Raw genomic sequence first — 27,463 nt, forward strand, 5'->3', positions numbered from 1 at the left:
GTCTCTGTCTCTGTCTCTGTCTCTCTCTCTCTCTCTCTCTGTCTCTGTCTCTCTCTCTCTCTCTCTCTCTCTCTCTCTCTCTCTCTCTCCACAGCAAGCTGTTCACAGAGTTCATCCTGAAGGTTCCTCCAGGACGGCTGGTGAAACAGAAACTCTACTGTCTGATTGACATCGTACACAGTGACCTGTTCACCCAGCACGGTGAGAGAACACACACACACACACACACACACACACACACACACACACACACACACACACACACACACACACACACACACACACACACACACACACACACACACACACACACACACACACACACACCTACATACACACACAGCGTCCAGCACATCCCTGCGTGCACGAGAGCATGGAAAAGGTCATCTGTGAGGCGTTAGTGGAATCCCTCGTGTTATCAGAGAGAGTTAAGCAGACCCACTGCTAATCCCCTGTATCTACACACCCCATATGTGTGGATCAGAATGTAGTCAGCACTACACTCCCAGCAGCACTATCAACCCCCCCCCCTCTCTCTTTATCTGTCTTTCACTCTCCACATACACACGCGCGCACACACACACACACACACACACACACACACACACACACACACACTCACCCATTAACACACATCTTAGCATGTAGCATCAAAATTGATAGAACGGCCATTCCCCATTAAAAAAAAAAAAAAAAAAAAAAAAAAAAATCTACGTTCTTGAATGTTCATTTGTCTGGTATGTTTATGTTTATTTAGGATCCCCATTCGCTTTTGCACTTGACAAAAGCTATTCTTCCTGGGGTCCGGCACTTACAATATTCAAGACATTACATCATTATCAACATCAATTACATCATTATCAACATCATTAACAATCTCATCCTCAGTTAAAGGAAAACTCGCTTATTTGCCATCTACCCTGGAGTTAGACAAGAAGATGCATACCTTTTTTCTTCTCTGTGCATGCATTAGGAGTAGGAAGACGCGCACCGTTAGCCTAGCTTAGCGTCAGTCACTGGAAGTAGGTTCCTCCATTAGCCTAGTTCCCAACGTCTTCCTACTCCTACTGCATGCACAGAGAAGAAAAAGGTATGTATCTTCTTGTCTAACAACATTGTACAATATACTTATTATTATAAAGTATTAAAATAAAATAATTTAAATCAAATAAATAGTGCTTCCTGAGCAGTACTCACTGCCATCAACATAAATACTGTTGTGAAGGGCCAGATTAAACCGAATATATATATTTATTTATATATATATATTTAATTGTATTTGTATATTCTCTAATATTCCCTGATATCCCTTGTATATTCCTTGTACAATATGCATTGAATATCCATTCTAGCCTACTGAACATCCCATAATAGTCTCCATTCTACTATTGGTCGAGACCTTGGTGCCAGGCTGCCATACCCCTCAGACCCAGTTCAAACGTACCGCTCGACATGTACGAACAAGTCCTAGTTCCGCGTAGGAATTTGGCTACCGCACCACTAATGGGACTATTTGTTCATAGTGCGTATATATACTGCGCTACTAAAGTAGGACTTTTTTTTTCAGTCCAGTTTCTTACCCTCCAATAGAGTCACAGACGTAAAGCCTCCCCGCGATGCCACGTGTGGGAGTAAGGCCAAGTTCGGCCTACCATCGGTATTGAGACATTGTGTATATTAATATTTGAATAGTCATATTTGGCACTATATCGTCGAGTTGGACGTAGTCTATTAAGCTAATAATAGTCTGTTAATATATAGTGCTTCGTGCGGTGAGAATACTACCGTAGTCAGTACCCCATCGTTTCGGGCAGAGAACTGGCTGCTTACCCAGGGTGGTTGACCCTATGTGAAGCTGCACCCGAGGAGCCCCAGAGCCGACGAGCGAGTGGACCTGTATACCGGATTATTCTACCGACGACAGCCCGCCTTCCCAGGCACGGATTATGCTTTGGATACTTTGATTATTCTATGGATAAAGACCCCCGACACTACCGTGTGTTGGAACCCCCCCCCCTGGAGAGGACGGAAGGTGAGGAGACGCTCTGCAAGACGAGGTCTCTCCACATCTCTCCCCCGTGGACCGGAGAGAGCCGGCCCACAAAGAGTCCACCTGCTTTCATCTGTGGTCCAAGGATCGCCGGCGCATTGAACGGCACTACAGTGGGTTCTCCTGGGATACCCTTGGCCGGACGAGGCAGCTGGATTCTACCCCCCCCCCCCCCTCCTACTCCTGTCGGCTTACAAGCGACCGGATTAACCCCCTCTAGTGTATCCAGCCTATAATCATTAAAGTATCATTGCTGTTATTCCTTAACTATTCCAGGTCGTATATTTACCACCTGCGCCTTCAGAGATTGGACATTATCTATTGATATACCGACGAATACTCCTTGCCATAAAAGTGCATACTATTTCAATTCATAAATGTAATTAAGTGATTAAGTGCTTATTCTACACACCATCGCTGTGTAGGAAATAAAGACCTGTTTCTAATTCGTACATTTGTGTTGGATCCGTTTCATCTACGTGAGAGTGTTCATGATAATATATTTATGCCGTGTACTGGGTGGCCGAATATTAAGTACAAAGGTAGTGGTAGTAAGTATCATATCTAGTAATACAGTCAGGGAATTGTACCCCTCAGTTACAAATACAATTAACAACAGTCAATTGGTTTTCACCGCTATGCCATAAGGGTTCAGTTCATGCTTGTTAGTAGATGGTATTTACATTTATTTTTATTTTTGGTATACCTTAACACATTGAGTGCCAGCAGGGGGCGCACGATTTATCGCTTGAATCCAAGCCTTTTGGGACTGATTTTCCGATATTTCATGATTTTCGCGGAGCTATTTATATATTCTATATTATGGCTATGTGTCTAATACGCCCGTCGCTTATCAATGACTTGCTTGCAGTCAACATGTACGAAACGGATTGTTTTTTCATCGGTACATTTCCGTTTTATACCGCTTTGTAATTTTCCGGCTGATTTATGAATCATTTTCAAATAAACGCTTGGCTAGATTATCGATAGTATGTGTACTTATGCACGCTAGAGAAGCGGGCTGAAAAATCGATTATCTATGACCTGGTCAGCGCTAACGTCATATACACACATACACAAATAGGGGACACGTTGTGAAATATGTGAAAAAAAACATCTGATTACCCCAAGACTGGTAAAATAGATTCCTTATCTCACATCAGATGTTCTGCAAAAAAAATTCCAATTCCTGATCGCCATTCCAAATATCGATCGCGTTTATTGATCCAACGTTCCAACCTCGAAACACATATTCCACGCTGCTCTGAGGATCCCCAATGAATGCAATCGACTCGGGTTACATGCCTGAGAAGTAAAATGTGGAATCCGGGTTCCCCCCCCCCCATACATTTCCATTGAGTCCAATCCAATGGGTGCGTTACCATCCGGGAGACGATAGGGGGCGGTATTTGCCCTTTTTGAGGTCAGAGCCAGTCCCAATGATAACGTGAGGCTGGATTGATGAAAAATGAATGGATATCGCTAATAAAAGCAATAACGATTAAATAACGAGATTTCTCGTCGTTGGCACTCAGCGCATGGCGGCCAACAACTAGATTTCTCGTCGTTGGCACTCAAAGTGTTAAAATAGCCGCAATAGAACATCTGAACATGTTGACGTCGGTATCAGCCAGTATAGTGATGTGTTGCCACGGCAACGGAATCATTTGGATGAACATTCAACACTTTTTTGAGCCCCGTGCTCCGAAATCACACACACACAAGTAAGGTTCTGGGAGCACCTCTGCTCTTGAGAGTTGGACCAGTGGGCCCTGAAAATAAAGGAGGCTGATGAGAACCTGTTCACCCAACCCCTGCACTGCAGTGACCTGTACACCCCCCCCCCCCCTAACCCCTTCCCCTCACCGTGACTCTGATTAGCCGGAGCCCGGTGAGCCGGGAGACAAACCCTCTGGGTCCGTGTTGGGGTCTTCATCTGGACACTCTCTCTCTGGGGGTCCGTGTTGGGGTCTTCATCTGGACCCTCTCTCTCTGGGGGTCCGTGTTGCGGTCTTCATCTGGACACTCTCTCTCTGGGGGTCCGTGTTGGGGTCTTCATCTGGACACTCTCTCTCTGGGGGTCCGTGTTGGGGTCTTCATCTGGACCCTCTCTCTCTGGGGGTCCGTGTTGGGGTCTTCATCTGGACACTCTCTCTCTGGGGGTCCGTGTGTGTGTGTCTTCATCTGGACACTCTCTCTGGGGGTCCGTGTTGGGGTCTTCATCTGGACACTCTCTCTGGGGGTCCGTGTTGGGGTCTTCATCTGGACACTCTCTCTCTGGGGGTCCGTGTGTGTGTGTCTTCATCTGGACACATGCTCGCAAGCGGAGACAAAGAAGGAGAAACGGAGAGGGAATGAGAGGATCGGGCAGCATGGCGATGCAGTGGAGAGCGGCAGAGGAGTCCGCTGATGTAGAGAGAATGGGACTACAAATGTCCTATCTATGGCGATTTCTTTTAACTTAATAGGTCAGGTTACATCATGATTAATGTTGAGTTATAATCCATATATGTTAATATTGATTATTATTTACAGTTGAAAGCAAGGTTGGAAGAGTGTTTGTTTATTATATTCAGAGATGCTATTATTTGCATTAGTTAGTAGAAATACAAGTCCCAGAATGCCTTGCGCCTAGTAACCAGCTGTGTCCGATTATATTGATTGAAGTTGCCGACTGAAGAGAGCATTTTGTGAAGTAGAGAAAAGAGAATGTAATGTAACGTGCACACTGCACCGGTTAACTTCTATATAAAGAAACTTTCGTCTTGTAACCCGACGTTTGGACAGTCCATTATTTCGAAGGTAGTTATTCTACACCTCCCACTCAACACGAAGGATCTGGAAACAAGATGAGGAATTCTTATTGAATAAACACCTCCGACATGGAAACACAGCGCTTGCCTTTCGTCATTCTGTTACATATTCTCGTCTCATTAGTGTTTTGTTTTTCCCACCACTTTCGAGAAAAAGCTACGGAAGGTAGAGATCTGAGAAGCACGGCCCCGCCGGTCGTTAGCATCGATCTGATCCTGTAATGACACCGTGGGGGGCGACACACGCCATCTTGATGGTAGGAAGGACTTGTTTCTGACAGAGAAGGAGTGTCCTTACAGAGAGCACTACTCACTGATTAAATTCACCCAATGGTGTTTTAGAGATCTGAAGAAGAAAAAAAAGAATAAGACAAAAACCCAGAGTGGGCCATGAAGTGAAAGCATGCCGTGTGCACATGAATGTTAAGTAGAATTCTACCTCCCTGTTTGTTCTCATTACAGCCAATGGCCATTCTTATGGGCAGACTAATTGGCCCAGGACGGTATTTCAGGTTTAGGCTTAATCAGCTGTGCTAAGTGCTTCCGCTCCTATGGGACTCCTCATTCTTAATTACAGCCTGACCCCGGGTGGTCTCCCAATTGACTCTCTGGCCGGCCAATCCCGACAGTGAACTGTAGTGGAACACTCAGAGCACACAGAACGCACGGTGAGAGGTGGCTAACGGGACGCACGGTGAGAGGTGGCTAACGGGACGCACGGTGAGAGGTGGCTAACGGGACGCACAGTGAGAGGTGGCTAACGGGACGCACGGTGAGAGGTGGCTAACGGGACGCACGGTGAGAGGTGGCTAACGGGACGCACAGTGAGAGGTGGCTAACGGGACACACAGTGATAGGTGGCTAACGGGACGCACAGTGAGAGGTGGCTAACGGGACGCACGGTGAGAGGTGGCTAACGGGACGCACTGTGAGGTGGCTAACGGGACGCACAGTGAGAGGTGGCTAACGGGACGCACGGTGAGACGTGGCTAACGGGACGCACGGTGAGAGGTGGCTAACGGGACGCACGGTGATAGGTGGCTAACGGGACGCACAGTGAGAGGTGGCTAACGGGACGCACAGTGAGAGGTGGCTAACGGGACGCACGGTGAGAGGTGGCTAACGGGACGCACGGTGAGAGGTGGCTAACGGGACGCACGGTGAGAGGTGGCTAACGGGACGCACGGTGAGAGGTGGCTAACGGGACGCACGGTGAGAGGTGGCTAACGGGACGCACGGTGAGAGGTGGCTAACGGGACGCACGGTGAGAGGTGGCTAACGGGACGCACGGTGAGAGGTGGCTAACGGGACGCACGGTGAGAGGTGGCTAACGGGACGCACGGTGAGAGGTGGCTAACGGGACGCATGGTGAGAGGTGGCTAACGGGACGCACAGTGAGAGGTGGCTAACGGGACGCACAGTGAGAGGTGGCTAACGGGACGCACGGTGAGAGGTGGCTAACGGGACGCACGGTGAGAGGTGGCTAACGGGACGCACGGTGAGAGGTGGCTAACGGGACGCACAGTGAGAGGTGGCTAACGGGACGCACAGTGAGAGGTGGCTAACGGGACGCACGGTGAGCGGTGGCTAACGGGACGCACAGTGAGAGGTGGCTAACGGGACGCACGGTGAGAGGTGGCTAACGGGACGCACGGTGAGAGGTGGCTAACGGGACGCACGGTGAGAGGTGGCTAACGGGACGCACGGTGAGAGGTGGCTAACGGGACGCACGGTGAGAGGTGGCTAACGGGACGCACAGTGAGAGGTGGCTAACGGGACGCACGGTGAGAGGTGGCTAACGGGACGCACGGTGAGAGGTGGCTAACGGGACGCACGGTGAGACGTGGCTAACAGGACGCACGGTGAGAGGTGGCTAACGGGACGCACGGTGAGAGGTGGCTAACGGGACGCACGGTGAGACGTGGCTAACAGGACGCACGGTGAGAGGTGGCTAACGGGACGCACGGTGAGAGGTGGCTAACGGGACGCACGGTGAGAGGTGGCTAACGGGACGCACGGTGAGACGTGGCTAACAGGACGCACGGTGAGAGGTGGCTAACGGGACGCACGGTGAGAGGTGGCTAACGGGACGCACGGTGAGACGTGGCTAACGGGACGAACGGTGAGAGGTGGCTAACGGGACGCACAGTGAGAGGTGGCTAACGGGACGCACGGTGAGAGGTGGCTAACAGGACGCACGGTGAGAGGTGGCTAACGGGACGCACGGTGAGACGTGGCTAACAGGACGCACGGTGAGAGGTGGCTAACGGGACGCACGGTGAGACGTGGCTAACAGGACGCACGGTGAGAGGTGGCTAACGGGACGCACAGTGAGAGGTGGCTAACGGGACGCACAGTGAGAGGTGGCTAACGGGACGCACGGTGAGACGTGGCTAACGGGACGCACGGTGAGACGTGGCTAACGGGACGCACGGTGAGACGTGGCTAACGGGACGCACGGTGAGACGTGGCTAACGGGACGCACGGTGAGAGGTGGCTAACGGGACGCACAGTGAGAGGTGGCTAACGGGACGCACGGTGAGACGTGGCTAACGGGACGCACAGTGAGACGTGGCTAACAGGACGCACGGTGAGACGTGGCTAACGGGACGCACGGTGAGACGTGGCTAACAGGACGCACGGTGAGAGGTGGCTAACGGGACGCACAGTGAGAGGTGGCTAACGGGACGCACGGTGAGAGGTGGCTAACGGGACGCACGGTGAGAGGTGGCTAACGGGACGCACGGTGAGACGTGGCTAACGGGACGCACGGTGAGAGGTGGCTAACGGGACGCACGGCCCTCCACCTGGAGCTGCTTCCCGGCCTGCTCTCTCATCGATGTTCCTTGAATTTGCTTGCTGATGGGTGTTTCTTTAGTTTTTCTTGTTTGTTTGTTTTCTGAAGGCAACACATTGATTAACATGCAGACAGTTTTCATGTCGAGGCACAGCCTCCAGTGAGCCTGTAACAAGTAACTGAGGATGGCAACCTGCCCGGGTTCAAGCTTATCAGACCTGGGAGCAGGGCTGGCAGCACACCTATTGTACATCGAGGTAATCAACCTGCACAAGTTAGATCTGCCACACACACACACACACACACACACACACACACACACACACACACACACACACACACACACACACACACACACACAGGGAGCCTCTGTCTGGCTTGTAACATCTTGCCATCCTCATCATTAAATGCTTGGACACCATCTTTGCCTGTGTCGGAGAGCCCTAGAAAAGGCACTTCCAGGGGATTTCGTGTTGGATGTGATTGGTTGAATGCATGTGTATATACCCATTACCCCCCCCCCCCCCATTACCCCTAGATGCAAACGTAATGAACTTTAGGAGCAAGAGGAGGCTTTTTCTGTTTTGGGGTGTAGAGTCCAATAACGGTGTCACCTTAACTCTCCGTATTGTCACAGGAGGGTGCTGGGAACGGGCACATAAATCACTTGCAAAGGGACTCGTTGGCAGAGAACAAACATGTCTCCATTTCCTCTGGTCTGTGTTGAACAGGGGATCACTGTAGCGGCTAAAATCTGTTTGCACTTGGAATCTTTTTAGGGGAGCAACTCATGGCCTCATGGTCTCGATAGTCCCAGTCTGCTTCTCTCGTTCCCACTCCGCTCCACCAGCTGTGTGTGCATGTTGTGTGTGAGCGCACACATGTGCATGCTTGAGCGTGTTTTGGAGTTTGGAAAAGGCACACAGGGAATGAGGATTGTAGCCCTGGAAAGAAAACAAGGTATTAAACACTACACACACAATGCCCAGGCACCCTCGGAGAGGAGATTCGATTTTGTGTTCAAGCCTTGGGAAGATTACTAAACAACACATGTGCGCACACAGGCGCACACAGACGCACGCATGCACGCACACACACGCACACACACACACACACTTCCCTTCCAAGCTTTGACTGGTGGGCAGCTTAGCCTTCTCTCCCTGCAATGTCTTATTGCAGACATGCTTGTAGATTCAGCTATAGCTAGCAAATGACAATTTCCCCCACATTAGATCTAATTCCAGGGCATAACATTAGTAAGGTTGGTTTTCTGTAGAAATCTTCCTGTGGGGAAAAAAAACAGGCTGACCTCAAGAGTTACTAGGAAAATATCTGACCTGCTACTAGGAAAAATGCAATGGAACGGCTTTCCAAGTAGGAAACTCGCGATCTTTCCAAAAATGCACGTTATCAGACGTAGTGTCAATATGGCGACGGACACTATACACTGTGAACAATCTTGTTTTAATCTTTAGAACACAACTGGAGTGAGTTGTGTTCTAAAGATTAAAACAAGATTGTGGTAGATTGCGTTCGTCACCAACCCCGGAGCGGCTGGATTCGTCTGTTCGAATCCAGCTCACAGCTCCGGGGTTGTCACCAGCTTGGCTGGCCGTTCACACTAATACAATTGGCAGTATTAGAGGGTGGGAGAAGCTGGCGGGGTGGGTCCGGGTCATTGTAAACAGCGACTCCTACAGTTCGGTCGGGGCGCCTGCTAAGCGCGGATAGGATCTAAGTGGGATAGTGTGATCCTTCCACACGCTACGCCCTCTCAGTGAGAATCCGCGCTGCCAGGTGAAAAGAAGCGGTTGATTGGCTGGACGTGTGTCGGAGGAAGCACGTGGTAGCCTCCACTCTCCCAGACCGACTGTGGGGGGTAAGTGCGCAGCGACCAGGAAGGGGATTGGGAATTGGCATAACGACTAACATTGGGATGGGAGAAAATCGGAGGAAAAAGGAGGGGGAAAAAGATCAATAAATAATAATAAAAAAAATAAAAAAAAATTGTGGTACCAGTGTGGTAGCCTAAGGGCTTGTGTCCATAGCGGACGTTTTATGAGTTGTCAGCTCCTTTCTGTCATTCATTTCTATGCTACAGGCCCGACAGGCGCGCTCCTTTTCCCAGCGCCGCGCCTCGCGTTTATGCGCTCTCGGCGGCAGCGTTTTTGGGCGGAGCGCTCCCAGTGCATAAAGTTGAAACTAGTTCAACTTTTGGAAAGGAGCGCGTTCATCAAGGTAACTTTTTTTGACCGACCAATCAACATCGAGGAAGTGGCGGAGACTCAGGAAAACGCTCTGAGCTTTTTTTTTTTGCTTTTCAAAGCGGTCCGCCTTGAAAAAAACGTCCGCTATGGACACAAGTCCTAATTCAACTCAATATATCTTGTGCTTGGAAACCAGCCCCACAGACACCAGCTTATTGGTGGGTCACATGCTTCTGCCTCAGATAAACATACTTATTTGACATATCTATGGTTTCTCCCTCTGTATTTCTGACCTGGACATCGAAATGCACTGATATAGTCCCGCATTTCACTGTATGCTTGTATGCCGTGACAAATAAAACTCTTGACTTGACTCTAGTAATTCAGAAAGTGAGAGCTTCCCACCTCTGACTTTGAATGGAACGTGGTGTTTAGACCAGAGCGGCTTGTGATGTTGTTCACAGGCCTTTTTTTGCAAGTCCATTGTCCCTGAAGGTGCTTTACATTGTATCCCTGGCTTTGGTAAATATTATAACCATGTGCTCTTCCTGGGCCTCGTCCTCTCCAACACCACACTCTATAGGACCAATTTCATACAGTATCTCCAAATAATTCAATATTTCCTTCAAAAACTAATTATTACCAAACTATTTGTATCCAAGGATTTTCTGTTTACTTCTGTTTCCCGTCCTCCATAATTGTTTTGCATTAAGATGAATAAAAAGCCATCCAGGAGAAGTCCAGAAGCTATGCCAGGCTTCCCCCAGAATCACTCTGAGAGCTCCCATCATATAATTCATGCACTAATCAATGCTTAAGTCGTTTTAATGGGACATTTTCATCCCTCCAGCAGCCTGGCTTCATTGAATTGCTTATCACGGCGTAATGCGTTAGTTACACTTGTATTACCCTGCTTTGTCATGGTCCTTGCATGGAGCTCTGTGACTCATGGATACATTTGATCCAATTACGCCGAAGGTAGGCTTGATTTGGGGCAGCGGTTTCTCACCCTTTTTCATGGCGAGGACCCCGAATTGATACACATTAGGTAGCAGACCTGCCTTTGGTGACATTTTGTCTCTGGGACGTCCATCTGAGTGTTCTGGTTAGATATGATTTAGTAGAGAATAACTCTGTAGTGTATGTGGGGAGTTAATAGGGGTGGGAATCATCAGAGGCCCCACGATACGATGTTATCACAATATATCGTGATTTATTACCTTTTTTCCGACTGCAAATGATGTCACCAATGGAAAACCTTGTTAACATCTGTGTTACGCACCCCTGTGGAGGGGCCGCAACATAAGGCAACAGACATGGTGGGTGAGGGTGCAGCGACACAAGACCAGGAAACAGATTGCAAAATAATAATGTTTATTTACATAAAAGGCAACACGGGGATCAAGGAAGACTATTAGTGGTACCAAATGAAATACAAAAAGGAAATGAAAACCCACCCCCCTTTTGACAGGCGCTTAGGCACCCATAAATACAGTGGGTGGTGCTCACTCTAAACTATGGTTTTAACAACAGGTAAACCTACGTGATGCAAGATGTAGACCCCAGGGTATCTTTCTGTCCTCACTTGTCCCTGTGTGCAAAAGCAAATGTAAATACATGGGAATAGAAACACAGTAGGCTGGGTGAAAATGACAGACAAACAAATATACAACGGTTAGATTTGAACAGGAATGTGCAATGACTAACACCAAAAGATATGTTTCTACAAACAAGCAGCGCAAAGAACCAGAGCTCTGCCGCCAGCTCTACACCAAAACATACCGAAAAGCCGCAGACACAACTGAACACAAAAGGGACTACATAAAGGGTGTGGGAGTGCTTGATTGCAGAGTGGGACCAGGTGGTGATGGTGAGGACTGAAATGCTGATTGGGACCAGGTGGTGATGACATGTAGAAACAGGGAAAGAACACAGAACCAAACAAGACATGCCTACATACATAACATACATAAACCCCCATACATAAACAGCATACGTAACAATCTGCAATAAGAATATATATACTATATATTAGGGGTGTAAATATTTGACCCCACTTCGATTCGATTACGATTCTTCAGGCAACGATTCAATGCATCATGAAATGTCTTAATTTGACCACGATTCGATTAGATTATATTCATTTTCGATCAGTTAATTCCCCCCAAAATGTTAATACACAAATGTGTCTGGGGGAACTGTTTCACTCAGCATGAATGGACTATACAGATCCAGCTCTTAAAAATCAAACCACTACCGCTTGGACCCAGCTTGGGTGACGCGGGTTGAGGCTTGATTAACGGGCACTGCCTGGTTAATGATATTCAACCAGTACGGGGAGTCGAGTTACACATCACATCATCGTGTCGCATCATCCTACGGCCCGTCGTTAACAGCTTCAGTATAAAGCTGGTGATTATAGTCTCGCGATTGACTTCATTGAATTTATTTGTCTGTTATATTGTACACTACAGACATAAGACAGACCATGTGCAGAACTCTGAGATGAATGCGAGCTGGTTCATGTGATCTCGCCGTCCTGATTTCAGCCGGTCTGTTGCTGTACTGAACAACTTACTGGTAAGTTAACTTAGGTTTAACGTTAGTTTGTTTACTGCAGTTATGTCAGAACGACAATCAGCTAAGGTAACGTTAGCAACTGCTAAAATAAAGCATATCCACATTGCTGTCAAGTTAACGTTATGGTCCCTCGAAACGACAGACACCTGTTGAATGCGACCTCAAGGCTTGTGGTCAGTGAACATTCAGGCAGACTTGACTCAGCTTCTTCCCAACCCCCAAAATATAACACCTCAGAGTGAGTATGTACTGTAGGGGGTGGGGGGGGGGGGGGGGGTTGGCATTGTGTGGAGAGATCAGTGACACTGGGGCCATGTCCAGACTAAAACGATTTTGGTCGTTTTAGGCAAAGTATTTGAGCGATTGATTGATTGAAAAGTTTATTAACAGATTGCAGAATGGGTACAGTACAGCTCAGTACATACAATTGTTAAGGGGATGCAGACCAGAGAAAGACTTTCGTCTTGTTTACATCAGGGTCCCCCATTTTAAATTCATCATAACATATATGACATACATGACATACAGATAGACAGTACTGCTACATCTATACATTTATGACATATCAGATTTGCAAATACAGTACTGTTTGTGATACAAAAGTGTCCAGAAAAGGAGTGTATATACATTTGGCGTAGAAACTGTACATTGGAGGAGGTTGGGTGGGTGGGGTGGGGTTGGGTGGGTTGGGTGAGGGCTGTACATTGTAGGTGGGGGGGGGGACACACACATTTTACACTGTACATTGGAATACTGACCAAGCCTTACTTGGTCATTTACTGTACAACTAGGTTAGGACATTTGTAGGGGCCAGTTTCGAATTGCAGTCTCACGTAGGTGTTTTTTGAGAGTGTTTTTGAAAGTGGGTAGTGATTCACATTCCTTTACAGCTTTAGGTAGTGCGTTCCACATTGATGTGGCATAATTGCGAAACGTGTTTAGTCCCTTGTTTGAGCCGAATCTGGGTTTTACATGATTTGTGGAGCTCCCTCTGGTGTTGTGATCGTGGTATTCACTGACCTTTGGGAAGTATTTTGACATGTACATGGGTACCTTGGTCGCGTAGTGTATCTTGTAGACCAGGCCCATTGCAAGTTGCTGTACTCTGTCGTCTACTCTAAGCCATCCTAGGTTGTCAAAGTGGGCAGGGGTGAGGTGGGTTCTAGGAGTTAGGTCAAGCAGTAGTCTGACTAGCTTGTTTTGAGATGTTTGTAATTTGTTTTTTAGTGCCTTTGAGGTGCTTTGGTACCATGAGGTGCAAGCATAGTCGTAGTACCCTTGAATGAGTGCTCCTGCTAGAGTCTTCAGGGTATTCTTGTTTACCAGAGAGGAGATCCGGTACAAGAATCGCGTTCGTTGGTTGACTTTTTTTTATTACATTGGATGCCATTTTGTCACAGGAAAGATTAGCCTCTAGGATGGAACCCAGGTAGGTAATTTCATCTTTCCTTGTGATAATATTGTCACCCACTGCAACCGAGAAGCCGTCGGTCTTGCTGAGTTTGTTATTTGAACCGAAGAGAATGGACTCTGTTTTGCCCATGTGTAATGATAGTTTGTTGTCGGCGAGCCATATGCAGATTTTGCCTAGTTCCGAGCTGAGGGCTTTTTCAACCTGTAACTTGTTCTTGTCAGAGACCAGCAGGGCTGAGTCGTCCGCAAACAGGAACAAGTTGCAGTCACAAGCTGACGACATGTCATTTGCATAAATTAGGAATAGTAGCGGTCCTAGTATGCTTCCTTGTGGAACACCACAGCTCACTGTGAGGGGGGGGGGATAGGGTACCGTTTACTTCCACCATCTGTTCCCTCCCCTCCAGGTAGGATTGTATCCAGCTCACTGATAAACTATCAAAACCAATTGCTTTTAGCTTGTCAATCAGAATGGTGTGATTGACAGTGTCGAAGGCCTTTTGTAGGTCCAGCATGACCATGCCGCAGTATTTGCCCGCGTCCACCTCTTGTTTGATGTGGTCGTTCAAGTAGAGAAGGCATGTGTCCGTGGAGTGGGATGTTCTGAAGCCAGATTGGAATTCGTAGATTAGATTTTTTTACGCGAGGTACTTTTCGATCTGTTCGTATACTATTTTTTCCATGACTTTCGAGATGGATGTAAGGATAGAAACAGGGCGGTAGTTACCCGGGTCTAATTTGCTGCCCTTTTTGTGCAGGGGTGTTACTCTCGCAATTTTGAAGTCCTTGGGGACGTGTCCCTGTTTTATGGAGAGGTTTATTATGTGTGTGATAACTGGGGTGATGGCTGCTGCTGAGTCTCTGGCACACGGAACTGCGTTCTGGCAGCCTGAAGACGATACTTTCTGATACCAGCTCCCAGAGTGCGCAATTCTGAAGACGCCCCCCATTGCGTCACCATCTTTACAAGCGATACGCGTCTTCTCCTGAACCGATGATGCGTAAGCCCACCTCTCCCTTACCCCGCGTGTGAAAACATCACAACAACAATGACATGTACAGCTATTTAGCTTGATCGGGCTTTTACAGCTTTACATATGCTGTGCTCTCTATCTGTCTGAAGCGGAGCGCGGTTCTGCTGTACACACACTCCCGACGAGTAAATAAAGCTGTAGCCACATTAACTAAATAGCTAACCAACTAAATACAATAGACACTGGTATCCTGAGGTAACGTTAATACCGTGTTAACTTTGACAGCCTTAAAAGAACACAGCTGTGGTACACAAACATAAGAAATAAACACTGTACAGTACAATTACATCAGTCACAAGTTGAAATAGTCGACCAATGCAGATCTCACCAGTACAGTACTCATTTATTTATATATACTCCAGTTTAATCACTTGTACATTGTATATTGTTAATGCCCTTTACTGTGACATTTGCACCTTTGGTTAGATGACTTATTTTTGTTGTACTGTACTTGTGCATCTAATCCCAATACAGGGGAAGTACCTCGGACAAGGCGATCACAGCTCCCTGTTGTGTGTGTTTAATAAAATGTTCAATCAATCAATTCTAGTTTTCTTCAGATAAGATATTCCTTTATTGATCCCCTTGGGGAAATTCAGGCATCATAGCAGCATGGGGGAGGGGAGGTACAGGTAGTCAAAACAAGCAGTGTAAACAATATAACAAGTCAATATAATTAACTAACTAACTAAAATACAGTATTCATATAAGGTGCAGTATGCATAAGGTAGTGTTATTGTCTTTTTTAGGTTCCTAGTAGTTGTAGTTGGATATCTGGCAGCAGTCCCTGCCCACTGTTATGGAGCCTGATGGCCGCTGGTATGAAGGACTGGCCGAGGCGGTTAGTTGAGTGTCAGGGGGTCAGTCTGTGACTGAACGTGCTTCTCATCTGTATGCCATCTAGTTTTATTGTTTACAGTGATGTTTATGTAGCTCTGCTAGTTCATAGTGATGTTTAAAACCATCTCGAGTCTGCTCACGCTGTTTGCACCCGCCGGCGGGGAACAAAGGGATTTAGAATTTCTCAGAAATCCTCAGAAAGTCGCTCTTTTCAGAAATCGGTAAAAATAGAAAAATTACATTTTCGAGTGCTTTGAGATGTTATATTATATATGTCTCCTTACTTGCTAAACTTAATACGACTTGTAAATATGTTTAATTCTTGCAAGATGGTATGGTTCTAATTATCTCCGTTTTACAGAGAACTACATCGCGTCACAAAATGCACATACACGCGCGCGCGCGCACACACACAGAGCGGTGTGTGTGGTTGAATAGGTGTTAGACCCCCGCAGAGACTTATCAGACTGCGATACCCCCCTCAAAATTCTAAACAACACATTGGCTTTTCATAATATGTATGAATTATCTCTTGCAATAATATCCACGGGACGTGACTTTTTGCAGTCGTTGTGTATGTGTGTGCGCTGGGCTGCTTCGCAGAATAATGTGGTGTGTGTGTGTATGTGTGTGCACTGGGCTGGGCTGCTTCGCAGAATAATGTGGTGTGTGTATCTGTGTGCGCTGGGCTGCTTTGCAGAATAATGTGGTGTGTGTGCGCTGGGCTGCTTCGCAGAATAATGTGGTGTGTGTGTATATGTGTGCGCTGGGCTGCTTCGCAATTGTCATTTCATAATAGACACGGAGCAGCGTGGACCAGCTCTGTAACAACTCATCTCGAGTCTGCTTCTATGTGCAACGAAAACTCAGCGAGCAGCGGTTCCAATAGTCTAACATGCTTTGCATCCTCGCCAGTCCTGTATACCCACTAGTATAACTAGTACCTGACGTTAGACTAGCCTGGCAATAGGGATTTGTAGTCTGACGTCACTGGTTGTTCCACCCGTATAGGGATTTATCATTGGGAAAATGGATTATCGGCTATTGTAACAATTCTGCCGCATGGAAATTGACAAGCTTCCATTTTTGCACAAAATGAGTTCCCTTCTACCACTAACATTACTGTTTAAGCATTTTTGTTTGAAATAAAGGTAGTTATAAGGTTTTTAATTTGTCGTAAAAAAATAACTACATTTACCAGTAGGCAGCCTGTTGTTCAGTAGGCAGCTGTCGCCTACCTCATGTCACGGCAAGCTGATTACCAAGCTAGCTAGCTATCTTAAAGATAATTTTTTTTGGCGTTTTATCGCTTTATTTCTACTGGGCAGTCCAGTAGGGAGAGACAGAGGAGGAATGGGAGACAGAGTGGGGGGAAGACATTCGGCAAATAACGACTGGTTCGGGAGTCGAACCCGGGTCGGCCGTGTCGCGGCTGAGCGTGCCACTAGCTAGCTATCTAACGCTAACGTTACCTCGGTAAACGTACGTTAGCAATGTACTGTCGTGAACCATTTTAAATTGGGTCATGTAGAGGAGTTTCGGGAACGAGTAAAATGTGCAGGTCCTCTTCTCAGACCTGTGGGGCAAGCACTGCACACGCATCATGCCGGCTAGCAAGCTAGCTAGCTACACGTCACAGCCTGCTGATACCACGATAGCTAACTAACGTTAACGTTACAAGCTCAAAAACCTTATAACTACTACTGTCGTGTCCATAAGTTCCCTGCCAGAATACTTTGTGAGGACAAAAGTATACAAAGAGGAGAGAACCATTTTAAATCGGGGCATGTGGAGGTGTTTCGGGAATGGCTAGCAAGCTAGCTAGCTACTAACGTTATGTAAAAAACAATAACGTTATAAACTATACACAATATGTACAACGAAACAATGATTTACATTAGTATTTACAGTGATTTAATATGCAGCGAAATAACGTTATACGATTTAAATCAGTCAGCAGCGCCAAATAGCAGTGTAGTTTCCCAGCGAACGAAAACATAAACATTGTTATTTTGCTACCTTTACGATTAACACTTTCAGTGCCAGGCCGTGTTTTCCTTTTTACCCCGTTGATGCCACGGTCCACGGCCCATGTAACATTAATATCGCCTAATCTATGTTTTAAATTATGCTATGTGTCTAATCTGCCCATCGTTTATCAAAGAATCATTTTCCAGTCAACATTGGCAAAGCAGATTGTGTTTTTATCGCTTCATTTCCTTTTTATAGCATTTTGAAAACCACTCTGTTTCGAAGAAAAAACAACACATTCCCTGATAAACGCCTTTTACTGGAATATTCCAGAACGTTATCATTTGTCGGTCTATTTATGAATCGTTTTCAAATAAACGCTAGATGGTCGATGGTATATGTGTGCGCACGCTCGTGCCGTGCGCTGATAATCGCTGCTATTATTTCCTCATGGCTTTTACAGTCAAAACAACAGCCATATCACATATAGTGGAAACGCTTATATCTACATGAAAACGAGTCTGATTATCCTAACACTGATAACATAGATTCCTTACCTGACATCAGATGGTATCCAAATGGTATATTCCAATTCCTGATCACCATTCGAAAAAATCGATAAGTATATTGATCCAACGTGTGTACAGTATAACCCATGCTCGGCGCGGCTCAGAGGCTCCAGAATGAACTCTGGTAACTCCGGCTGCATCAGTGGACTGGAAAATGTGGACTGGAATATTTTTTTTCCCCCATCCATTTTCATTGAGTCCATTCCAAAAGGGTGATTTACCATCTGGGAGACGATAGGGGGCGCTTTTTTCACATCTGATCGCCGGCGGCCCCTGGATCTCCAATGGTAGGCTCGCGTGATGCAATATGATTTCAGATCGCTAATAAAATAAAAAATTCAGAGAAAAGCCGTGACGTGGCTTTCAACGTCACAATCGTAAACCCGAGATTAGCCGTGAGTGGCGCTCAAAGTGTTAATTGCGAATATTTTCATGTTGAGCTATATATTGTGGATGAATACGCACAGAAAGGTACACCATGCCAATGTCCATGCTTTATTTGTTTTAAACAAACCGTTTTAGAAATGGGCAATGGGGAAATACATTAAGTGGAACAGAGGGTGGAACAGGAAAAAACAAAAATGACGTAACCACTACACCTCCCTATAGCCTGTTTAGCCTACAGTACCTGTTAACTGTTATTGTTTATCATTGAGATCAAACTTACCTATCAACTTCAGCCACCTTCTCTTCTCTTTGTCGTTGGGAGGAAAGCGGTAATAAGATACCGTTTTGTTGACATCGTTCCAATTATTGCAACACAGAACACAGCACTGCACCATTTAAAAAAATTAAATAATAATTTACTTTCTCTTTTCCCCCCTCTTTTTTCCGATTTTCTCCCATCCCAATGTTAGTCGTTATGCCAATTGCCAATCCCCTACCTGGTCGTTGCGTGCTCTGCCCCCTACCGTCGGTCTGGGAGGGCGGAGACTATCACATGCTTCCTCTGACACATGTGTAGCCAATCCCCACTTCTTTTCACCTGGCAGAGCGGACTCTCACTGGGGGAGTGTAACGTGTGGAAGGATCACACTACCTCTCCCAGATCCTTCCCTTGCTGTGCAGGCGCCCCGACCGAACTGTAGGAGTCGCTGTTTTACAACGACCAAGACCCACCCTCGCCGGCTTCCCACCCGCTGACACTGCCAACTGTGTCAGTATGGACGGTCGGCCAAGCCGGAGGTACCACAGCTGGATTCCATCCCACTGTCTCTGTGGTGGTAGACAGACGCCCAGTCCTCTGCGCTACCCGGCCGCCAGCACTGCACCATTTTAATGCCCTTTGATATCCAGTCTCGAAGCAGCAAGACACGGAAATCACTGACGGGAACAAAATGACGTCACCCTAGCCATCCCTATAATTCCAATTTGACTTTGTGCCTCCTGGCGGCACATAACAGAACCGCATGAACAGAACCATGTTACCAAAATAATTTCAACCAGAGTGGCGCACAAGAATGATTACCACGGATTACCGCGGTAGAAGGGCAGAGCAGAGCACCGAATCCAAAGAGCTTCATCTGTAGGTCAATAATAGGGGTGTAAATACATAGTTGACCCCACTTCGATTAGATTACGATTCTTCAGGCAATGATTCAATGCATCATGAAATCTATTAATTTGACTTCGATGCGATTCGACCTTAGGATCGATGCATTGCAACGCATATAATATATACAATACATCAGTTTTATCTAATGAGATAACGTCTGTTCACCTCATTCCATTCCAATTATTTATATTGCAGTAAAATGAGATTTCTCAAGCCAAAACAAAAAAAGTAATCAATATATCGGCACACCAAATATCGTAATATATTGCTTGTATGGATTTTTGTATGGAGAGTGAAAATATGTGATCATAATAGTCACGCTTATCGGTACATGTTCTTTCATTCTGATAACTTTTAGTGAATGAAATATAATGAAATTCAATTATTTGCAATATATTCCTGGGGACCTCCTAGAACGTCCTTGCCATAGAGAACCACTGATATAAGGGATCGGTCCCAAATTCTCCCTCCCTTACTGTTCTAACCAGCCTGTCCTTCCCTTGGCCACCCTGAAATTGCAGTTCAATGTTTTTTATTTCCTTCCCTTGGTTACCCTGAAATTGCAGTTCAATGTTTTTTATTTATTTTTTCCAAAGGAATCGAGGAATGTAAAACACTGATTGAATTTGTGTTGTGTAACGTATGGCCCTGGGCAGCGTTGTGAAGGGGTCAGCGGAGGTCATCCTACCCATTAGCCTGCGCTGTTTTATCACACCACTGGAGGCAATATTGACATTAAACAAAGCCTTTGTGTGTGTGTGTCAAAGATGAGAAATGAATCAGATTTAATTCCATTGCAGTTGATTGGCCTGTTACACGATAATGGTCTCTATAAGGCCAATTGATCCTAATGATTGTGAATGGATATTATCCTATAGGTGCTTGACGTGCACTGATCCCAGGACTCTTGTCAGAGTCGTAAGGGAGATCACTCTCAATGACCGGGTCCTTTTCGTGTGTGTGCGTGTGTGCGTGTGTGTGTGTGCGTGCATGTGCGCGTATGCATTGATAGGATGTGTCCTAGGGCTGCTTGATTATGGCACAAATCAGAGAAATTTGGGGCAAATCTGGCCACCGCAAATTAGCAGCATGAACGCAATTACATTCGTCTGGCAGCTTGTTATTCAAATTAATATATTTGTTTCAAATGAAATTCAAATATTGAAATTCATTCTGACAGCCCACACACACGTGACACACCCCATCCCCATATTCATCTTCATCTTCTATTGATTCTATTATTGATCCACAATCCAATATTTGCCCCCCAGGTGTCAAGAACCTTTCATTTGAACCATATTTCATACCCACAGGGTATTTTAAAGGGAGTTTATTTAATTTATTTTTTTGATCTTTTTCCCCCTCCTTTTTCCTCCGATTTTCTCCCATCCCAATGTTAGTCGTTATGCCAATTCCCAATCCCCTTCCTGGTCGCTGCGCACTTACCCCCCACAGTCGGTCTGGGAGAGTGGAGGCTACCACGTGCTTCCTCCGACACACGTCCAGCCAATCAACCGCTTCTTTTCACCTGGCAGCGCGGATTCTCACTGAGAGGGTGTAACGTGTGGAAGGATCACACTACCCCCCTTAGATCCTATTCGCGCTTAGCAGGCGCCCCGACCGAACTGTAGGAGTCGCTGTTTACAACGACCCGGACCCACCCCGCCAGCTTCTCCCACCCTCTAATACTGCCAATTGTATTAGTGTGAACGGCCAGCCAAGCTGGTGACAACCCCGGAGCTGTGAGCTGGATTCGAACAGGCGAATCCAGCCGCTCCGGGGTTGGTGACGAACGCAATCTCCGTTACGCCACCTGACCGCCCTTTTAAAGGGAGTTTTAATAAAAAAGTATGATAATTCAGTGACTGAGCACCTTAGGTTCAGTCTTATCTCGGCTGCCCCCCCTCCTGCCCACTCTCCACTCTAACACAGTACCTCTCTCGACATATGGAAATGGACTGTTTGATTTAAAATCTCAGATCTCCTCTGGTCGGGGTCAATATTCTGTACTACTGATCAAATATTTGAGTTGGACTATGTACTGTATGTTGGGGAGAGCGAGCGAGGCAGTTGTCATTTAATCTGGTTTGTACAGGTGGAGGCAACAGCGCACTGGCCATCAGGAGTACCGGTGGATCACCTCCTGGTGGTGCGGACCGGTTGAGCAGCCCATGACACAAAAACAAGCCAGAGTGACATGTCGTCTGTCCACTTTGATTCTGCACCAGCCTACATCCTACATCCTGAGTCCTGGCTATGACTATGTTGAATGAATGAAAATGTTTATTTAAAATGGACACCACAGCTACATTGGACCAGCCACAGTGGACAGACCACATGCGTTGTTTTGCGTGTTTATAGCACAAGTGCTAGTTTTCAACACTAGTCCATTGAGGCTTTTCTAAAAGATATAATAAAATTAACAGTAAAATACAAATCAGAACAAATAGTTACCAGAGCAAGAGTCAATGATCAAAACAACAAAACCAGTCCGTGTCTACATATGTGAGCACTGCTGCTTTGATTTCAGCCATACCTTGAGTCCTCTGCTGAAGACGTTGGCATTGGACTCCAGTTTTAAGCCAGTAGGCAGAGAGTTCCATAAGTTTGCCCTATTAACAGAGAAGGCAGACTGTCCAAACGAACTTGTGCACATGGGAACAGTACGGTCACCATTATTGGAAGCTTGTGTGTTGAGGCGTACACTCGTTGGCTACAACGCTGACCAATCATTTTCGCCATCAGTGGTGATTGGTCAGTTCTGGAGTGTATACAGTCCGGGGTGGTCATCGTGATGCGTGGCCTGTAAAAAGACGCTCACCCTGACATATCGTCATGTAACTCGAGAACCGAGGCACGGAATTGGTCGAGTGAGGTGGCATTCGAACCGCGTCAAATGGATGTTTCGAACGGTATATTATATGTTCGGGAAAAAATGCAGCCCAGAGCCGCTAGACCAGGGGTGGCCAACCAGTCAGAGACTAAGAGCCACAAAATGTACTGTGGTACCACAAATAGCCACACCATATACAGTGTTTCTCAACCTTTTTTTTCAGTCACGGCACCCTTCATGTGTTTATAGGTCTCACCCTCTGGCCTCTGAAGTTGCTAATGTCTTTTTTATTTGGGCCTCACAGGGTTAAAAGTACCCTGTGAGACCCACGGTTGCAAAATTACAAAATCACTTATCACATTATTGTAAAATAATGTTTATTAAAAAAAAATTAAGCACATGTATAGTCAATTGGTCCTGTTGTTCAGCCTCACAATGCTATTTGATAGTTTAATGTGTTTATATGTGCCACCCTCTGGCCTCTGAAGTTGCTAATGTCCTTTTAATTTGGGCCTCACAGGGTTAACCTCTTAAGCCTGAGATTATACAGTAAAAGTGTATATTTTCAGCATTACGTTTGTTTACCAATGATTTTAATTGTTATTAGTGAAATATAAGATTATAGAAATCTCAGGGTATTGAGTCGGAAACCGGCGCATATTGACAGGAGGAAGTGGCACAGCCAAAATTGAGTGTAGTCTTTGGAAGGAAGAGACTCAGGCCCTGTTTAGACGGAAACGCTAGCAGGTGAATCCGCAAAAATATTTTTTCGGATGTGCCTTTCGTTTATACGGAAACAGCGTTTTTACGGTGTGAAACCCCAAAAAAGTGAGACTACCTTCCAGGGTGGAATTCCTAGAAACGATAAACCTTTGCGCTATCATCTAAACTGTCAAACCGCATAAAACGATGACGAAAGGGTTGTCAAGGCTCTCGTCGCGCGTACTGCTTACATCACAGACATGCGCCAGTAGCCTAGAAGCGTAAACAAAGCATGTCTGATTCTATCCATGGCGATCACCTGAAGGCTACATTGGCAGTACTTTTAAATACACAAGAATCTGTCCCGCGGCTATCATAACTATTAGTGACTGGACCCACCGTCTGTGAGTGACTCTGCTTTGGTCCAATCACATTCCCCACCCACAGTCTGCGAATCAGAGGCAGAGTAGGGCGGGTCTTCACAGCACGTCATGTGACATATGCGCCAATCGTGTGACAGCGGGGCTCAGTCATCTCGAGTCGTTACAGCCTCGTCTGCACGGAGAATTCCATCCCAAAATGCTAGTCTAAACGCAAAATTAAAAGTGAGACCGCAAGACGACTTTTGCGGTTTCTGTTCAGACTCTCTCCGTCTAAACGTAGCCTCAGGGCTTTTGAATTTCGAAAAACTACCCTACCCAGCTCACACCAGCCCCTGTCAATCATCTGACTTCTGGATTTACTTTTTTATTTCTAAATTTTTTTTGGGATTATCTCCCACAAACCTGAACGTTATTGCCATAAAACAGAACGCAGTTAGTTTCTCTACCTTTCTGTGAACGTCTTGCAAAAAACAGTGTTGCAATACGATGAAAAATGGTGGAGAAATTTACATTATAAAAAAGATGCCAGAATTCAGTACTTTTTTAAATATAATTGATATTCTCCTTTGGTTCATTACAATTTACTCAAGCCTAGTAACAGACACACTATTTCTGACACTGATCCATATATGTCCCTAGATTCAGATACCAAGAACATGCAAATGGACCATTTAAAAAAAAAAATATTAGTTTAATGTTTATTCTACGTCCTTATGGAATGAGTGACATAAAAAAAAAATATTACAAAAAAATATATATTATTATTTTTCTTTTTAATGGGTGGAAGAGCCACACATTGACGGGCAAAGAGCCGCATGCGGCTCGCGAGCCGCGGGTTGGCCACCCCTGCGCTAGACGCTCGCAAAATGCCATCACTTGGGCACAAGGGCAAAGCGGCACGTATACGTGCCAGTGCACGTTATGAGGTTAGGTAGGCTAGTCTCCAATTTCGATTATTATCTAAATAACTGAAAAAAGTCGAACAGAACCAAACGTCCCGTTTGTGTAACGTTGGGATAGAGGCTACGAGAACCCCCCCCCCTAATAATAACGAGCAACTTCAGGTAGAGGAAATATCTGTTTCACTCAGAATACAGTATTCAAATTCAGATATGTCTTTGAACGTGTTTGTGTCTTCGAATGTATGCATGCGCACATCCACGTTTTTTGCCCCCATGTGCCTGCTGAGTTTCTACATAATCCATCATCTGGTCTCCGAGTTAACCGTGTTTGTGTTTGTGTGTGTGTGTGGGTGTGTGTGTGTGGGGGTGTGTGTGGGTGGGTGTGTGTGTGTGTGGTGTCCCTGCAGACTGCCGTGAGATCATGCTGCCTCTGATGACAGAGCAGCTGAAGTTCCACTTGGAGAAGCAGGAGAAGCAGGAGGAGTTGGAGGCCTGCTGTCAACTGCTCAGCGACATCCTGGAGGTTCTCTACAGAACGGACGTGGTGAGGAATACACACACTGCTGTCAAACTCACTGCTTTATATCAACAACTGTCAAACCTACTGCTTTATATAGATAACTGTCAAACCTACTGCTTTATATAGATCAGGGGTTCCCAAACTTTTCAAGCCGCGACCCAAAAATATCGGGGTCAGAGAGCCGCGACCCCCACTATTATAGGAGGTATAAAAAAAAAAAAAAAAAATTGTATTTTTTATTTTTTTTTATATTATAAATGGAAATGTATGGTTGAAACATGCACACGTTCAAATGCACACACACTAATAAGCATTGGAGGCTTTTAACTAGGGCCGGACTGGGGAAATCATTCAGGCCAGGAAATATAGTGCAAAATATAGCCCCAGTCAGGCCACTTTTTAAGCAGGGGGTCTGGGGGTCCCCCACCAGGACATTTCTTGTTACAAAGACTTCATTTCCTGCATTCTGGTACAGGCATTTTTTTATTTGTACCCTTTAAATGCCAGTGTTTGTGATGGCATGACAAATTATTGTTAAACAGGCTATGTATGATTAGCAACAACACTGATTTTGATGGATTTTCAGTTTTTTTGTAATGTCAGATTGAAAATAATAAAATCTTTTATTCAACTTCAGCCCTGATCATAACACCACATATTATTTTTATAATTCTAACCCTTTAAATGCCAGTGTGTGTGATGGCATATATTTGCAATATATCAAATGTAAAGTAGATTTTTCTGGGGGGGATTATTACAGGCTAGCATGTGTCATTGATTAGCAACAACAGTTTTTTGTAAGGGTCCCGCCTCCACCAATCACATGCGGCTCCTTTTGTGTGTGTGTGTGAGAGCAAGAGAGAGAGAGAGAGAGATAGTTCTCCAACTTGTGTGAGTTGCAGTGATCTCCTGGTTGTTCCCCACCTAGGTTATCTAACTATTGCGCTGCTGCAACTAGAAACACTGTCCTGGCCTGCTTCTAAGTTCAGTGGCCTGACTGCAAAAAAAAACATATTTTTCTTTTTGGATATTTTTTTTTTATAATTTGTTTTGGAAATCATCTGGCGACCACCCCCCCCCACCCGCGGCGGCGGCTCGCAACCCTCCTGTGGGTCGCGACCCCGACTTTGGGAACTTTCAAACCTACTGCTTTATAGATATAACTGTCAAACCTACTGCTTTATATAGATAACTGTCAAACCTACTGCTTTATATAGATAACTGTCAAACTTACTGCTTTATATAGATAACTGTCAAACCTACTGCTTTATAGATATAACTGTCAAACTTACTGCTTTATATAGATAACTGTCAAACCTTATGGCTTGTCGTACAGAGAACTGTCAAACCTACTGCTTTATATAGATAACTGTCAAACCTACTGCTTTAGATAGATAACTGTCAAACCTACTGCTTTAGATGGATAACTGTCAAACCTACTGCTTTAGATAGATAACTGTCAAACCTACTGCTTTATATAGATAACTGTCAAACCTACTGCTTTATATAGATAACTGTCAAACCTACTGCTTTAGATAGATAACTGTCACACCCACTGCTTTATATAGATAACTGTCAAACCTACTGCTTTAGATAGATAACTGTCGAACCTACTGCTTTAGATAGATAACTCAACATTAGGGAGGTTCTCTACAGAAAGGACTTGGTGAAGAACACACTCTGCTGTCAAACCCTAAAACCAAAGTCATGCTGCTGCTTTGGTTAGTATAATTCATCATTGCGATGGACACGGGCTTTGTACTGTTTCCTGGAACTACTTTACAACCTGACAGCGATTGCTTTTTCGATCTATGGGAAGTAATTCTGGTTCAGGCAGGACAATTCCCATGTTCATTGCAATGATTAATTATACTGACCAGAGCCTCGTTTCCCAGAGCTACGTGCGTCATAAGTCTACCTATTAGGTCTTCCTAAATATATAGATAACCATATATTATAACTAAGGTTGTTGAGCTGTTTCCTAGAGCCTCCTCAGCTAAGGTATGCCTTCTGAAAGGTAGAAGGGTGGTCTGAGGCACTCGTAGCTGTCCCTCAGTGTTGCACTTCCCTCATCCTGTCACAGTTTTAGCCTCGTTAGGCCAACATTATGCTTTTCAAATCTACAGTTGCACTACAGTGCACATCTATTGCCCTATTGCATGCACAAATCACATCATTACTTTTAAATTAACTTCATAAAAATGAATGATCAAACCAACGTTTCTGTGCATAGCACATCAACATGAGAATGTTTCTCTTTTCACGTATGTCTAATACCATCATAATGATGATAA

General features: G+C 45.6%; 1 protein-coding gene across 1 annotated transcript in view; it reads left to right on the top strand.

Annotated features, from left to right (window-relative positions):
- The window catches only part of dock1 (dedicator of cytokinesis 1), a gene marked incomplete at its 5' end in the record, with an annotated part of 602,016 nt that overhangs the window by 243,340 nt on the left and 331,213 nt on the right, over nucleotides 1–27,463 (top strand). The window contains 2 exons of the mRNA XM_084323017.1: nucleotides 95–201; nucleotides 25,057–25,193. Of these exons, the coding sequence (XP_084179143.1) occupies nucleotides 95–201; nucleotides 25,057–25,193 (244 nt within the window). The remainder of the gene's footprint in view (nucleotides 1–94; nucleotides 202–25,056; nucleotides 25,194–27,463) is intronic.

The sequence above is a fragment of the Notolepis coatsorum genome, assembly GCF_963971535.1.
Source record: "Notolepis coatsorum genome assembly, chromosome: 10".
In the NCBI taxonomy this organism is placed as follows: Eukaryota; Metazoa; Chordata; class Actinopteri; order Aulopiformes; family Paralepididae; genus Notolepis; species Notolepis coatsorum.